General features: G+C 44.3%; 1 protein-coding gene across 3 annotated transcripts in view; it reads right to left on the minus strand.

Moving 5' to 3' along the window:
* Positions 1-3,053: 3,053 nt before the first annotated feature.
* Positions 3,054-17,649, minus strand: part of furinb (furin (paired basic amino acid cleaving enzyme) b) — a 168,334-nt gene continuing 153,738 nt past the window's right edge. For 2 of the 3 annotated variants that reach the window (XM_015964812.3, XM_015964813.3), the window contains exons 10-17: positions 16,840-16,923; positions 16,585-16,685; positions 12,216-12,319; positions 9,340-9,457; positions 8,975-9,154; positions 8,683-8,810; positions 7,114-7,242; positions 3,054-5,702 (exon numbers count right to left, since the gene is read on the minus strand). In XM_015964812.3, the coding sequence (XP_015820298.3) occupies positions 4,996-5,702; positions 7,114-7,242; positions 8,683-8,810; positions 8,975-9,154; positions 9,340-9,457; positions 12,216-12,319; positions 16,585-16,685; positions 16,840-16,923 (1,551 nt within the window). In that variant the 3' untranslated portion in view covers positions 3,054-4,995. The remainder of the gene's footprint in view (positions 5,703-7,113; positions 7,243-8,682; positions 8,811-8,974; positions 9,155-9,339; positions 9,458-12,215; positions 12,320-16,584; positions 16,686-16,839; positions 16,924-17,649) is intronic. The other variant, XM_015964814.3, reaches the window with a different exon arrangement.

Raw genomic sequence — 17,649 nt, forward strand, 5'->3', positions numbered from 1 at the left:
GGAAGGACTGCCAGAATCGCTCATCAGATCCAGCTGGGGGTGTGTGTGTGTGTCTGCAATCAGAAATGAAATTTTTCTTTTGTAAGAACTTTTCTATCTCTGTTCCATCCTGGACGAAACTTCTGAATGTAAATATCTCAAACGACGGAGGCGGGGACGGGCGCCTCGCTGGTGCAATTCACAAAGCTTTATCAGCCGTAAGGAGTTGATTAGATATATTTTTACTTCAAACGAGGGGGGAATGGATCATGTTTTTTTTGTTTGTTTTTTTACCAATCAGTTTACCGTTTTTTTGTTTTGGAAAGACTTGAATGCAGCGGATCGAATGTGTGCTCATCATGAAAGCGAAGCTGCGAATTCTTGAGGCGTCTAATCATCAATCATAAAGGACGACTCCTCCCCTCCTGTCCTCTGTCGCTGCTTGTAGATGGTCTGAGATTTTCTGCTGTCCCGTTCCTTCCTGTTTGCTGATGAGACGCCTGTCGGGAGATGCCATCGGTCATGTCTGAGAGGGTTTATGTAGCAAATATGTATGCAAAGATTAGGCTGACATCCACGCACAGAGGATATAACGGCGTTTAAGTCTAAAAAGTGAAATGAGATTTATTATATTGGGTGTTTCAGGGACCAGTGGGTTATTGATAGATGTGTGTGTGTGTGTGTGTCACCAAGTTGTGGAATGTTTCACAAACGGGTCAGTCACTCAAAATTGCAAAAACATCAATTTCTTGCCTTTATCGGCTGGTTCAGTTTGCTATGTTCTAGATGACGGGCTGAAAATGATCAACTCTAGCAGGTGCGTTATGATCCTTTTTGATTTTAAGAAATATTTTTGAGCCTCTTAGCAAAATATCTTTAATAATTTCTTTTTTCACATTTATTCTGCTTCAAATTCCAAACCCAGATGCTTATTTATATAGAAAATGAGCAAAGAGGTCTTTATTTTAATATTTGCTTAATAAGCCACAGCTCATAAGCACCAAATCCAAATCAGACCTAATACTAGTGTTGACTTATTCAGAGGTTCAGGGTCATTTCTTCTGCGCTGCCCGTTTGTTCCATTTCTTTAATCTACGCAGAAACAATCCCACCAAAAAGAGGATTTCTCCAAACTACGGGTTGCTTCTAATCATTCCCACTAAAGTTGAGGGTTTTTCTTCACATCGGAGTGTCATTTTGATTAACTGACCCAATAATAATCGGTCGAATCGAACCACGAGCAGGGATCCTCGGCACAGAGGAAAGTAATTTTGTATTTCTGAACAAGCTGCAGTTTGAGCTCCGCAGTGTTCTTTACCTCAGGGCTGTCTTCAGGCTCTGTCTGCCACTTACAGCTGCTGGGGGGGGGGGGTGTGTGTGTGTGTGTGTGTGTGTGTGTGTGTGTGTGTGTGTGTGTGTGTGTGTGTGTGTGTGTGTGTGTGTGTGTGTGTGTGTGTGTGTGTGTGTGTGTGTGTGTGTGTGTGTGTGTGTGTGTGTGTGTGTGTGTGTGTGTGTGTGTGTGTGTGTGTGTGTGTGTGTGTGTGTGTGTGTGTGTGTGTGTGTGTGTGTGTGTGTGTGTGTGTGTGTGTGTGTGTGTGTGTGTGTGTGTGTGTGTGTGTGTGTGTGTGTGTGTGTGTGTGTGTGTGTGTGTGTGTGTGTGTGTGTGTGTGTGTGTGTGTGTGTGTGTGTGGTCTAGGTCGAGCTTTGAGCTGCACAGCCATCCCTCCCTACTATCGACATGCATACCCTACTCCCTCGTTCATATCTTCATAGGTCCGTGGCTTTGCTGCTGTCCTCGTCTGACCTACGATAAGTCCCCCCCCCCCTTCCAGCTGTGGTTAACATCTGCTAGCCCAGACTCAACACCTTTTGATTTGCACTGTCTGCTGACGTCATATAAGTGATTCCCGTTGTGCTGTTTGTTCAGATGTAACATGAAGGCAGGCTTTTTTCTGTTGAGGTGGTGGTGGGGTGCAAAATAAATGAGGTGAGAATAATAAGAATAAATAAATCAAAACACTCACATTCTGTTTTTTTAATGCACTAAAAGATTTCCCCACTCTTAGTTGTTCAAGTCTTGAGCAGCAGGGGGCAACATTAAGTCGCGTTGAGGAAAAACTCCTCTTTCCTCCAGATGTTGTCAGATTGGAGCACCTCGGTGATCGGACAGTCTCCTGAAGAGCTGAGCTCTTCCCAAAGTGAACATTCGCCTCTCCAAACCTGCAGGAAGAAAAAAACCCTCCATATTTACCACCCTGAGGAAAATGTGTTCAAAGTATCAGCGGCAGCAGTTCTACATAAAAAGAAACGCTTCCAAAAAGCAAATCAGGTGGAAAGAGTGAATAGTGGTGGCAGGAACATCTCTGCACTGCATTAATGGAGGAAAGAGAATAACATGGTTGTGTCGGGGGGGGGGGGGGGGGGGCACAGATTTGTTGTCTTCCAGTTCAGCCCAAACAATGTGTGACCTTCTCTAACAGACTCGATGTCTAATCTAAAAGTGGAATCGCTTAATGGGTTTCTGATTTGTTTGAGCCGTTTTAATTACTGTAACATTTCCTGCTGCTGTCCGTTACAGTACAGTGCATGACGGGCCATTATTGCGAGCTAAAGCCAGACGGTGTATAATTATGATGTGAATGAGGGCTCAGACACCTCTGGAGCTTATGTGTTACAAAACAAGATGCATTTGAGGGGCGCTGAAAAGTGCAGCCAGTTTTCCCAGCAGATCCAATTACAGACCACAGAATGAAAACACCTTTACGTACGAGCCCAGCTACCTGCAGCTTTGTAGAAAAAAAAGCTGCTAATCGACTCTTTGAATATGATGTCTCATGACTGCAGCAGCATCCTCTGCAGCTGGATACCATGAGGAGAGAACGCTGCTGGCTCCCTGATAAAGACCCGCAATTCTGAAAGAAGCATTGGTGAGGGTGACGTACCGCCATGAAGAAGTGATGAACCATCTGCTCTGTCAGGTGGTGTTTGTGTTCCCGGGACTCTGTTTAAGACGCCTGAAGCCCCTTAAAGTTTATACATCTGGCAGTGAAAAAGAGTCCCAACAGTGCAACAGCTAAAGTTTTTTTGTTTTTATTGTTCCATTATAAAACTGATCTCCACAATATTGTCGTTATCAGTTAAATTAGAAAAAAGCTACAAAGCAAACATAGAAAAGGCAAATACAAGATCTCATCACTTTGGCCTTTGGATCTAAAGGCTTTGCTTTAGCCTGTGTAGCTGGGAGCCTACACAGAAACAGGAAATGGGTGCATCAGTTTTTTTTTTTTTGCTGAACACAAAACGGGAGGAAACTCCACCTTGATGAAAACATTCTGGCAGAGAAGCCCTAAAACCAATAAGCAGGATGCTCTGTTGGGGAGAAAATGAGCAGAAAACGATCATATTTCCTACCAGCAGCCGATTGGGACAATGTTTCCAAAGGTCGGCCAAGCAGCTCTGGGCTAAGTGCTTTTATAATGCCATTAAAAACACTGTTAGTCTACAAGTCAGTGAGCTTCTCTGAGTGATTTATCACAAACGTCTTCCCACCGAGGCACGACTCAAAAACAGAACATCCTCCACACTTCTCCTGCTCAAACAGCCTGTGGGGTGTTTTTTTCCCTCACTGTGGCATCCCACTGTGCTGCAGAAATCTTCAATTTAAAGTTTTCCAACTATTAAAAAATCAACAAGGCAACCTTGTAACCCCTGCTCTGCAGTGTGCTGAAGCTGAATGTGTAATGGCAAACTTATCAAAGCTGGGTTTGTGTTCGTGGTGAACCACCATGGCATGTTTGATGAAGTAATGAGCCCGACGGCTTAAAGGTTTCTTCTGGAGTTTAGTCGACTCCTCGCAGACCCTAGCCTACGTCTCAGGCTGGGGTTACTAATATGTCGAGGCTGAAAAATAAAAACTCTCGATGCAACAGGATTAAAGTTTTTTTTAAGGAACTATGTTAGGGGAATCATAAGTAGGGATGTCCCGATACAACTTTTTCACGTCCGTTACGACACCGATATTGCAGCCTTCAGCATTGACCGATACCGATATCAATCCAATACAATATCAGCAAAAACCATATATACTTTTACCTATTTCGTAGTGTGGAATGTATGAAAGCCTTGATCAAGTGATATTACTCAATCGGAGAACAAGAACCAGTAACAGTATGAAAAACACGATCATTCTTTTTAAACACTGGTTGCAAAAATGTGAGCCTTAATGGACTGCTTATATGGGAGATTTTTGATGCAGTCAGATATAAACCAATAGTGTTTTTAGGCCGACGTCGAATTACTTCTGATATCAATATCAGGACATCCCTAACATAGAGTGCTGTGAAAAAGGATTTGCCTCCTTATAGGTTTTGTTTTTCCTCACATTTAAAGGTGTAAAATCCACTTTTTGGAGCATTTGACCATATTTTATTGTTATTTCCTCATCAAAAACACCCCCAAAACCTTTTTTGGGCTTCATGCATGAATCCTCCCTCAGCTGCTGGTCTGCTGAGCTATTTCAAACGGCTTTGTCAAATCAAAGTATCTTATTTCCGGGTTTAATAAACCCAAAAAAAAAAAATTACATTTCAGATCTGATGCGGTTTCCGTATTAATGGTAGTATTTGATTATATACGGGCCTGCCGTAGCTCTGGAAAGTGTAAAATAGCATGCCACAGATCCCTTATATGTGTCAGATCAGCCAAAAAATAACACACAATCACGACTAAGTGAAAACAAGCAAAAAAGAGGATAATCCTTTCTCACAGCACTGTTTTTGTTGCTTTTTGGGATTTTGCCACAAAGTTTTAAACTGGTTCAAAATCATCAGAATGACTCGTGATGAGTACTATCCTTGCATAACACCTTGTGTTGGTGACAGAGATTAGGGATTAATAAATATACCTCATATGAAAGTACTGATCGGATAAATAACACATAAATAGATCAGGTGATGTGGATGGAGCTGATGGGACAGTAAGGCCAGTGGAAAGTCCCGTCTGCTGCAGCTTACTCAGCTACAGCGAGCTCTGCGTTTTGATAAAAGCTGTCCTCTCGCCGTGACGGTCCACATCCTCGCTGTCTGAATCAGACCCGTAGACCATCGTGTCCTCGTCCGCCCACACAGTGGGGATCCCTTTATAGCAGATCCGAGTCTTCCTCTCCCGCCTCCTGTGGAAGCTCAAACCAAAACCCGCCCGCGTCCTTCTGGTCTCTGCAAACACAGAGGGCAGTTTGGTCCTCCAGGCCACTGAAGCGTCGCCTGAGCGTAGCTGCAGCAAGAAGAAGACCCCGGCAAAGGCAGCCAGGATGAAGGCACAGCTGAGAACCGCTATGATGACGGGCAGCTGAGTGGGCGGAGCTACACGGAGCGCAGGTGGCTCCTTGGGTTCTCCGCTGCTGTGATCTGCAGCTTGGCCCGTGGCCTCTGACTCGACCTTTTCACCCTGGAATCCCGGGGCAAGAGGGGATTTACGCTGGACCTGGTTCTGGTGCAGACAGGAGGTGAGGACCAGATGGCTGTGAGGCGGGCAGGACAGGCAGTCCGTCGCTCCGGTGCCGGAGCAGGTGAGGCACGCTGAATTGCAGGGGAGGCAGGCCTGCACGGAGGACAGGTCCACCCAGTTCTCTAGAGACAGGTTAAGGAGCTGTGGTCCGGATGTGAAACCTGGGGGACACAACTTCACACAACCCTGGAGGAAGAGGGAGAAGCCGGGGCTGCACTCTGGAACACAAAAACACAAGAAAAGATGCTTCAGTTCTTTACAGAAACCAAAATCCTCACGAGAGCATCTAAAAAGGTCCAAAAATGATTAATCACATTGATTGGCTTTTACTTTGAAACTCAAACGATCTGTTTCTTCTGCCTCATTTCTACAAATTCAGACAATTTCTCTATTGTCCTTTTTTCTTTCATGCTTTCCAGGAGGTTTCTCTTTAAAAACTCAATCTTTTATCTTTTTATTTAATCTGAATCATCTCGTTTGATAAAAGAAATATATGCAAGAGAAGACTGCATGGATGTAAAGATGTTTTCTTTTCCAAGTTGTCCCAGACTTCTATTAAATCGGCGATGACATCATTGAGCCCCACCCTCTCTTTCCAAATGTTATTATTATCATTTTAAGTACGTATTTCTAATAAATCTGATTGGAGAGCATGACGCATGATCAAACAGCTGCAAGCATCTGTCAGTGGAGATGTCTGAGCAGGATGAAGTATGGAGACTCCATCTGCTGAAAGGTCTGTTCAGTCCTGAGGCTCACAGCGCAGCTCCTCACACACAGGAAACACGATCTCTTCAAGAATAGAGAAAAAAATTATTCTGCAGAGCAACTCTACAGCAACAAATTCTACTTCTGCTGCTTTTATTGCTGCTGTTTCATGAATCAAAGTGGATTAAACTCTGATATTTGTACAATTCTGAAAGGAAATCTGCTCACACCTCAGTCCCAGAAGCTCAGAGGTCAAACCGTTCTTGGTCGGTGAAATTTGCTCACAAATCACAAAGCTGAGTGTCCCACACATTAGCTCTGGATTTAGGATAATTTTCCTCAAAATAATAAAAAAATTAAAATAATGCATGGAAAAAAGAAACTATTTATTTCTCCATGATGAGATTGTGTTTCATCAATTTTTGTCTCTTTCAGTAACTACGTTTTTCATTCCAGCTAATCTTTCCAAACGTAATTATCTTATTGTTCTAGTTTTTAATCTGCTTCCTCTGGAGTAATTTTTCTGTATTTTTAGCTTCTTATTTGTAGAGTTGGACTTCCTTTCTGGGAAGTCATTAGGAAGCTGCAGACATGTAAATGAAAGGATTAGCAGGAACTGTTGTAATGTAGTTTTAATCTGATTAATTAAGAAGAAACAATCCGACTGGCAACGAGAGATGTGTCCGACCTCATCTGGCTCTCGTGGACACGGCTGGCAAACGTGCACCTCGTCCATTGCTGCAATCTCGCCTGCAGTCCAAACACACCCCGCACTCTCGGATGACATACGGCAACGTGCTAATGTATTGTGCACGCACAAAGATGTGCACAAGAGGCTTGTGAATAAGTCATCCGCTGACCCGAAGTAGTTTTACTTTAGTGACGAAGCGTCAGCATCGATACAAAGGAGATCATTCTCACCGATACAAATCTGCTGGGCGTCGAACGTCTTGCAGCTGTTGTTGGAGGGTCGAGGGAAGTCAGGTGAGGAGGGGTTGACGACATTGGGTCCAGTGCCCCACAGGATGAGCGTGAACTGACTCAACACACCTGAGAGGGAAACAGAGAAGTCACGTGAGGCAGCCGGGTGCAAAGAGGTGGATGAAAATATAAATTTAGCAGCTCTCAGGTCGAGGCAAGGAAACGGGGGCGGAAACAAGCCAAACACAAGTCAGATGGAGAACTTGAGCTAACAGGAGAGGGAGAGAAAGAAATGCTCTTCTTTCATTTACCTCTGCAGCTTTGAGTAAATAAAACCACACGATAAACTCTAAGATGCAACCTCTTCATGACCATAAGCTGCTTTTTGAGCTAAAATCAGCACAAAATGTTGGAAAGAAAAACACATTTTAGAACTCATGACCAAAATGTTGGTGGGTACTTTTCTTCCAGCCGCTGCCGACGTTTAATCTGGATGCTCCTGGGGGGGGGGGGGGGGGGGGAGAATAGAGAGGCAGAGAGAGAGAGAGAGAGAGAAAGAGAGCGAGATTGAATAAGAGAGAGGGAGATGGGGGAGAGAGGGGGGGGAGAGAGAGAGAGAGAGAGCGAGATAGAATGAGAGAGGGAGATGGGGAGAGAGGGGGGAGAGAGAGAGGGAGATGGGGGAGAGGGGGGGGAGAGAGGGAGAGAGAAAGAGAGTGAGATAGAATGAGAGAGAGGGAGATGGGGGAGAGAGGGGGAGAGAGAGAGGGGGGGCTGGAAGGGGAGAGAGCGAGAGAGACAGAGAGGGAGATGGAAGGGGGAGAGAGAGAGTGCGCAAGATAGAAGGAGAGAGACAGAGAGGGGGAGAGAGACAAAGAGAGAGATAGAAAGAGAGACAGACAGCTAGGGAGATTGAAGGAGAGAGAGAGAAAGAGAGCGAGATAGAATAAGAGAGAGGGAGATGGGGGAGGGGGGGAGAGAGTGGGAGAGAGAGAACGAGACAGAATTAGAGAGAGGGAGATGGGGGAGATAGAGAGAGAGAGAGAAAGAGAGAGAAAGAGAGCGAGATAGAATTAGAGAGAGGGAGATGGGGGAGAGAGGGGGGAAGAGATTGAGAGAGAGAGAGGGAGATGGGGGAGAGAGAGAGAGAGAGAGAGAGAGAGTGTGCAAGATAGGAGGAGAGAAGCAAGGAGAGAGAGAGAGAGAGAGAGAGTGTGTGTGTGCAAGATAGGAGGAGAGAGAGAGAGAGAGAGAGAGAGAGAGAGAGAGAGAGAGAGAGAGAGAGAGAGAGAGAGAGAGAGAGAGAGAGAGAGAGAGAGAGAGAGAGAGAGAGAGAGAGAGAGAGAGAGAGAGAGAGAGAGAGAGAGAGAGAGAGAGAGAGTCTCCCTTGGGTAGCAGACATATTAAAAACTGTGTCATTAGAGGAGGAATGAGCGGGAACAGAAAGGAGGCTAGCCACTCAAGTGTGAAAGTACGCAGAGACTCGGCGAGATGGGGGGAAGTTAATGATGCCGTGAATTTGACGTAACACGTCCGGAGTGAGCAATTAACGAAGACGAGAGGGGTTACCGTAGTCTCGCTCGTGAGGTGCCATGTTTTCTATCTCTAGCGTCCACTCTCCTTGAGGGTCCTCGTCCCACGAGTGGGTGGACATGAAGGCCCAGTCGTTGAACCCTTCTGAGGAATAATCGTTGGGTCTAAACAGGAGGAGAAACCACAGGGTTGTGTTTTGTGTTTTTCTCATACCTGTGAGAGCAAAGAGGTGTGTGTGTGTGTGTTTGTGTGTGTGTGTGTCAGACGCAGCAGAAGAGGCCCTTGCATTGGGGGCTCCGCCGCTGGCGTAGCGTGTTTTATCGTGTACCTTGGGAACAGCAGGGTAGAACGTGTGCCCAGTGGGCTGATGAGATGAATGGCCAATTTTCCTCTCTGGTTGTGGGAAAGAGTGAGGCGAGCCTGAACGTGCTCCAGAGATCTGACATACTCCGGTCGTCCCCAGCAGGCATCTACGCTCTTGCTGAACACCAGCTTGTTTCCGACGTCTCTGCAGGTTTGACAAGTGGAACGGGGAGGAGCGGTTAATGTTGTGTGGCTGTGGAAATGGACAAACAATCACACAGCACTGAGGACGTGAGTGACCTCAAGGAAAAGACGCCGCGGGGCTCGATGCAGCGGCGGGCGCTCAGACTAAAACTGTAAACACAAACGGACTCGAGCTGTCCCTCTAACCTGGATTCTGCGAGCATGGTGTGAACGCACTGGTGCTGGGGACCCAACGCGGTCCAGTTCTGAGCCAGAACCACCATGGCACCTGCGTCCAGGAGACCGTAGCCGTACGAGTGACTCACTGAGAAACAAAGATGAAAGAAAGGGGAGATAAAAGCACGTAACTATCACACGCTTACACAATCCTCCTAGAACGCACCTTTAACGGACTAAACTCACACTTTCTACAGTCTCTAATAAAATGAACATTTAAAATATCTAAATGAAGACCAAAGGTCTCCAGGGAACAGCAGATCAGCTCCTTTTTCGTCTTGGCGTGCTGAAGGGTGCGTGCGTTTGACTGACAGCTGCCGGCGGGGGGAGGGTGACAGATAAAGTAAACAAACATATCCCGCAGCTCGCAAGACGTGGACAGATGGAGTGTGTTGCACAGAAAGCCATTCAGGAGTGTGTAGGCGTTGATGTGGCTGAGACAGACACACGTGTCTTCGGTTTGGCGGCTCTTTCCATGAACCAGCAAACACGTACTTCTGTCTCGGGATTCCTCGGGGAGTGAAGTTTGTGTTGAAAGTAGGAGGTTGCTGCCACACAAAGCCACCAACAGACACATTAATCCTACCAAAGAGCTGATTAACGAAATTTTAAGTCCATTTTCATGTTTCTGTAACATCCTTACAGCGTCTCGAATCGTGCAAATGCACAAGAGCAGGGCCTTTAAACGAAGGACGCTCCAGAGACTTTTTATTTATGTGTTTTCTAACATCTTTGTATCCTTGACTTATAGAGAAGAGACTAGCACTGCTGTTTGTTTCCTAAACGGATGAGATTACTGTTTTATTCAGCTAGAGTTCAGCCACCTTTTTATTCCTCGGAAAAGCGGCGCAGAAGCAAATTATTAAAAAAAAAAGTGTGAAACATGAAACCTTTAAATAAACAAATCTACTTTTTGGTTTTGGATCAGAAACAAATGATGTCATTAACAGTTATGGTGGTAAAAACATCAAACTTTGATTAATATTCGAGGACAGTAACACATTTGTCATTTCCCAACACCTTGGCTGTGAAGCTGCCAGAAGAAGGTGTCGGCTGGTGCCCATGAACACTTCTGTGTGAGGAGCAGCTGGGGATTGAACCGACAAACTTATGATTGCTGAAAACTTGGCTTTACCTCCTGAGACGCAGCTGCTGCTGATTTGTATGAAATTGCAGAAAAAGGGACTGCTATTTAATCTCAGATGGACCAAGACGATGCTAATGCTTTGGCTCTGCAGACAGTAATTACTGCTGGTTAGAGTAACGACGAATAACCGATAGCCTTTCAGGAACCAAAAATAGATTTTTCTTTGTGTAGTGATGTTGTTTATGGGACAGATGCATTCAGAGGCTTAAATACACTCATCAGGGGCATGAGTATTATTATAATAGTTATGGGCTCCTGAATGGGGGATTGATTTAAACTTCAATAATAAAAAAATCTGGCTGCACAAATCTGAATTTATTATGGATTTCCTTGTAAAAACTTTACATACAGGCTCAAACGTACACAAGCTGTGGTGACGGTGTTCTGACAGAGCACCATACATATCATTCTTGCAGTTTATGTGCATGCGTGCACGTGCACATTCATCTAAAAGTCCACTATGTTCTGAGGAGCCGTTAGTTCAGCAAACAGACAGCAAGGTATGAGGAAAACGCTTGTCGATAGTGTTCATAATGATTAACCAACCGCAAAATGAACTGATGAATATGTATTACACATTTTTAATTTACCACCTTCTAATTCTAAAAAACAAAACAAAAAAAAAAGCTTCATAATAAGTCAGGGTGTCATACGGTTGTTCTAAACAAAGTGTATGATTATCTGACAGGGTATCATACCTGCCTTCTCAGTGGCCTAGTGGTAGTGCGTCGGCCCTAAGACTAGGGGATCGGGGTTCAAATCCCGGTCGAGTCATACCAAAGACTTTAAAAATGGGACCCAGTGCCTCCCCGCTTGACACTCAGCATTAAGGGGTTGGATTGAGGGATTAATGCACCAAATAGTTCCCAAACTCAGCCACAGCTGCAGCTCCCCGCTCCCCACGGGGATTGGTCAAATGCAGAAATGAATTTCACCAGTGTGATGATGACTAACGGGACTATAGCTTTTAACTTAAAACTAAGTGTGAGATGACGGGTAAACTGACCTATCAAAGTGTGATACAGCTTAAAAAATGTATGATGATTGGAAAGAACAACTATTTTTGAAAAGTTATTTTTTTTATTTTTGCATGTTTCACGCAGATAAATGGCTTAGAATGTGCTCTACCTTATCTGCCAGGTGAAGGGTGAACGCCTTGCCAGCGATCTCTATTGACTGTAGCTGGCAGATTTATTACACTAGCATAAAAGGGAGCTCTTTGACAGAACTCACTGGTTTGAACACTCACCTGTCACCCTGAGATTAAGTCAAATTGGTTAGGACATTCAGGAAAAAAAAGACCCAAGGCCTGTCATGAGCCGAAAATCGTCAGAACACCAGCGTAGCGTTAATCACTGGGGATGGAAAACCAAGGAAGAAGCACTCGCTCTATGAGTGACACCTTCAAAGTTGAATAAAATCGGCTCACATGGACAAATCAAACTGGTCATATGAGAAAAAGGTTGAACTGTTTAGCTATGTTATCAATTAGCCTGTTTGAAAGTGTCAAGCTGAACCTAAAACCAGTCAAGCACAGAGGTGATAGAATCATGATGTGGAGCTGATGCCTTCTAAGAATGGCTGTCTCTAAAATCTAATTTACATAAAATCCATCAGATTTATAACCCTAACCTAACATCGGAACCGGTTTCTGATTGGGTAAAGCAATCCTCCCAAAGCTGGTTTGGACATTCTCTACCTCGTCGTCCCACTCCGTTTGTCTTCCAGTCTCCGGCGATGAGGTGTCCAGGCAGGGATGTTCTCACCACCAGGTGCTGCATATCTCTCCAGGTTAGATTCATGCTGGACAAACAGAAGAAGCACAGCAACACAACAACTGATTTTCTGTCTTGTAACAGCCAAAGGCAATGATTTCTAAACTATGCACATTATGAGAGGAGTCAGGTGTTTGCTGACCTCAAAGGTAGAATAATACAGTAGAAGAAATCTGAGGAGCTGTGGGACACGGAAAAGGTCAAGACACTGTATACAACACCTGAAATGTAATCAATCTCAGCATATGCACCAAGGATGATGATAAGAGTTTAGAAATATTATACTGAGACATGAAGGAGACCTGGAGGGATGAGCCAAGCGATCAAAACAAAGTAGCTGACTCATTCTGAGGTTTTAATGTTGCTGTAAAAATCTAGCATTAGAAGAAACAGCAGGACCTTTTGTGCTGAGAGGTCAAGGAAAACAGTAAAACAGCAGATATAAAACCAAGGAGACTGGTGTCTTTTCTTTTCTGTAGAGCAAGTTTCTAATGAGGTCTGGGACCAAGGGCCGGGGTCACCTTCTACAAAGTGAGAAGCTTTATAAAAAATTTATATTTTTTTTAATTAGGATTTCTGAGACACAACAAAGAGCTTCTATTGGTATTAAAGCCACAGCCATCAAATTACTTCAGATGTACCAGGTGGGAGTTTCTTTGTTCGTTCGACATTTATTCTTTCACCATCCCTCCTCTTAATTGTGAGGCACCTCAGGGCTCTATGTTTGCCCTACTGTCTTGTTGAAGAGCAAGTCACCCACAAATCAACTTTGTTGCTGAATAAATTATTGTCTAATAGTGCTGTAGACATGTGTCATCATTATTTTGGCATTTTAGTACATCTTATTTAAAATACGTATACAGTACATTTTCAGCCTAAACTGTCAGTGTAGTGCCCTCTTCAGGCTAAAAGTTTGTACTACATTTAAATTTCAATCGGCCATTGCTATTGGCTAAGAGGTACCTTGTGACATGGCTGCACTGCACTACAGCCACGTCTTGGTCTTGCTTCAGGCAAAAAGAAACTTCCTCCCTTTCCTATCATTATCTGGTAAATGAGGGGATCAGAAACGCTTTAGACTAGAAGCATTCTGCTGTTTCTCCGTCCGAGCAGGGTGTCTGTGTGTGTGTCGGGGACGTGTCACAGTAATTGGTGCATTTTTCAAACAAGGAGTGTGGGTTGACTAATACTTTGGTAGGAGTGACTTGCTTTTTTAACGTGCGTACATCAGGACCGTTATTTTGCTGATGATCTATTTATCTGTTTGTACAAGTTAAAGGCACACTTGGCAGTTTTGTTGCTTTTAGCACCCCCTAGTGTCAGCTATTAATTCTTTGTGGGTAAACCAATAATGAAACGTATCTCCTTTCTGTTCGTTTGACTTTTAAACACCTCAGTATAACAGCTGAAATGTCTCCCCAGCCTTCATTAGTGTCTACAGGTGTGATTCATTAGTAAATGAAACAAATCCGCCATGTTCATGACCTAAAACATGCAGGAAACATGCTGGAATCAGACTGCACCACCAGGTATGTACGCATTCACCTTGTAAAGGGACACTCTACCACATACTGGCTCAAGAAATTGATTTAAAGGAACTTTTCGGACTTTTGAATTTTTATGCTCGCGATTGCCCCCTCAGGCCAAAAGCGTAACGGCAGCTTCAATAGTAGGCTCGTGCACGAGGCGCGCATGCTGTACGTGCACACTCCTTAACGAAAATAACAGCTGAGCACAGAGCTCTGAGAGCGTCCTGTGTGTATGTGTGTGGCCCGGAGGACAGAAGAACACAGCATATTAATAAAATAATGTGCCTCTGTCTCTGCAGCTGCACTTTCTCATCGGCCGGCCGAACGTGCAGTGTGTGTGTGTGTGTGTGTGTGTGTGTCCCGGAGGACAGAGGACAGGAGAACACACAGCTAATTAATTAAATAATTCGGTTCTGTACCTTTTTCTTCAGCACAGCCAACAAAGGTTTATGATGGGTCAGTCCTCCTGCATGCTCAGACCATTCCCTTCCCTTGCTTGAAAAATTGCTCCACAATGAAAGTTGAACCCACATCTTTTTTATCCGTGAATTCAATGCCTTTCGGCGTGTCTCAAATAAAAATTTGGGCATCTTACTGTAAAAAAAAAAACATACAATTAATGTAAAAGAGAAACTCCAAATAAACTATGTCCACACTGCCTCTCTCTCTGCTGCTAAAGCTATGGATAGCAAATGCTACGGGCGATGCCTGAGCGTGAACGCGCATGAAGCAGCCTGCTCGACCCGAGCAGCTCTCTTTTTCTGTGATTTTACAGAATAACAGGCAATCACAGTAAAAAGGCCAGGGCTCATTTTACAGAACCAGGGCATTGCAGGAGAATGTATGAAGAAGAAATTCATTATTTCTGTACATGTTTTGGCTGTCAAACTTCCTTATAGTCCCTTTAAAATATTAAAATGTTGCACAGTATCCCATCAGCTGCTTAATTGTGAGAGATTAGATGGCATTTCAACAAATTTGCTGTGGTCTCTAGAATGACTGAAGGCCCCATTTCAGGAACTGAAAGTTCGTTGGAGGAGTAGGGGGGTGGAAAATGGCAGGAGTTGGAGTATGACCTTCTTCACCACTCTCCTTATTCTGCTCTCCCTACTTCACCTTCCTCAGGATCCACTGATTTCCCTCTTTCCTATTAACTCTCAATCTCTTGCTTTACATTTTTTAACCACAAAAGTCAATTTTTGCTTATTTGAAACATATTTTTAATAATTTTCTGAAATCGTTTTTATATTTTGAATTTTTTGTTTTTTTGCAAAAAATGCAGCACTGATGGTTTACCTCTACAAATAACACAACCTGCTGTCCCGCCATGTTGTGGAGTTGCTAATGCTAATGGTAGCTAATGCACTAGTCCAGATGTGCTCTGCTCTCTCCTGGGTGCTAAATCAGAAAGCTAATTTTACAGTGTGACATAGATCTGTGTGGCTTTTTCTGACCTGAGCGTTTCACTGTCTAATGCAGGAAAGTCTATTTTCATGGTCAGTGTTCAGTATACGTTTGTCAGGGAACCTTTGCTTTAAAAAAATCTGAATGCTTATTTTGGTGTTATTAGTCTCTTGTATTGACTTGTGTCTGTTAGAAACGTCTGTGAGCCACCAATAAAAGGAAAACTCTTCAGTGGGTAAAACCCGGAAGAGTCGACAGAAACAGAAAAGCAGAATTTCACTGTGGCACATCACCTCCGCCCCCCCACCTGCATCTGCATCATCCTTTCCCATCCTCTCATGTGTTATTAATGGACAAGATCCCACCGATCCACTCCATGTCACCACAGCCAAGAGCAAGGAGGAGGCGAGGCACAATACAATAATCAAACCGCAGAAAAGCCAAAAACCTTCTGCCTATTAAACAAATCTATCTCTTCGAGTTGCGGTGTAATCTCCGTCTGATAGACTAGCTGCTCTGCTATTACTGCTGCCTGTCAGGATGGGTGCCTGCTGGGATGCTGCTCGCTGAAGAAACAGCGGCTGATAATACCCGATAGCTGAGAAAACCCGAGCTCTGCCAGGTGCTGCCCATCTCTTATGATATCAGAGCTGACAGAGCCGAGATAAGCCGTCGAGGCTGGGGACACATACCTGTGCTGTAAAGCACTGCAGGATCGGATTCGACACCTGTCATCACTAATGCAGACTTGAGCTGAATTATGCAAAGTGAAGCACTGCTGACTGATAAGACGGAGTTAACACACGCGAGATACGACTGAAGGAACCTAAATGATGGAGAGCACATTAGAACTTGTACACCTGGAGTCCAGCGTGAGCGATAATGAGAGATTCTTAAGTATCAGATCTTCACCAGCAGCCCTACAGGTATTCAAACGCCTGTGTGGGCTGCAGCTGCCGATTTATCTTCTTAATTGAGTGATTATTAAAAGCTTAATTTGCTGTAGCAAGAATTTCTGCTGGGACTTATTCCAACATTGTTTTCCCAGAGGTGTTTGTGTAGACATGAGTGTGTGCACCTCCCACGAGTGCACAGCCAAGCATGAAAAGATTACAATATTGATAGTAAAAAAGATGAAAAAAAAGAGAATACTTTTCAGAGCAGAGAACGTTATAAGAATATTAAAGAACGGTTTTGTGTTAATGGAATAAAAAGGAAGAACTTGTTAAAGAATTAAATTTAATTAGAAAAATGTCATTTAGGATGTAAAAGCCCTCCTGTGACAGGCAGTCAGTGTGCAATAAAAATTGTTAGATTGCTACAAGAGGTGTGTGTGTGTGTGTGTGTCATTCCCACTCACTTTGCCTCCAGAGCCAGAGCGATGATCCCAGCAGCCAGTGGGGCAGAGGCGGATGTCCCCGTGTGAGAATCAGTGCACTTCTGCCTCAGGTCTGTGGTCACCTGAGAGGGAAAAACAAAAAGAAGCCAAGCACATAAACACAGAAGAGAAGACGGTTAATATGACACATCGAGTTTTCTCATCTCCAGATGATTTCACGGAGGGAGGGAGCTGAGTGTTAAACCCGGAGAGAGCCGGAGACAAATGTGAGCTTACCCTGCAGCGATCTGAGACAGAGGAAGAGTGAAGGATGAGGAGGAGGGAATGAGCGGGAAGGTTCAGCGTCAGGTCTGTGAATGTCTGCCAAAAGGTCACAAGCAGGATGGTGAAAGTCAGCCAAAACAGGCCAACTGGGTCAGACGATGGTGAGACGCCGGATGTTAGAGCTCCATGTATACCTCTGCTCTTATTGCCTGTCAGCGCCGCAACGCTAATGAGGCACGTCTAGGTCACGATGAGGACGCATCAGAAAATGACAAAGAGGCCCAAAGCAAAGCTGGCTGTGAAGGTTAGGGATGCAGCCTCTGTTCGCAACTTAAGGCCTGACAGATTGTAGTGCTAATGAGCGTTATCAGCTAAAGATGTCTGCGTGTCAGAGGAGTAAACAAGGGGAGGGCAGGTGTCTGCTCAGACCAACTGTCGGCCCCAGAGCTGAACCAAACGCTCTGCTTCATCTGTGCTTAATGCTGGGAATTCCCGATCGGAGGCGTTGCTCTTCTGTGAAAGTTTAATTTTAATGTAACAAAAAAAGACAAATTATTATGTTACATTTAATGCAAAAGTTAAATAACATTTCCTACAAGCTCCAATGGGTTTAATGGTTTTACATTTAAAAGCGTAACATCTAATGTGCTTTGGCCAGTACCTCTCTGGGTGGAAACATTTAACATTCAAGAGGGAATCTGCAGAATGCAACGGGACTTTTGAACACGCTAGAAAAATTATCGTCGTGTTTTTCTTGCAATTTTGCTTTCAATTAATCAGCGGCAGTGGCGGCCCAGTGAGACATGCAGTCACAAACAGAAA

This window comes from Nothobranchius furzeri, chromosome 4, assembly GCF_043380555.1.
Source record: "Nothobranchius furzeri strain GRZ-AD chromosome 4, NfurGRZ-RIMD1, whole genome shotgun sequence".
NCBI classification, from domain to species: Eukaryota; Metazoa; Chordata; class Actinopteri; order Cyprinodontiformes; family Nothobranchiidae; genus Nothobranchius; species Nothobranchius furzeri.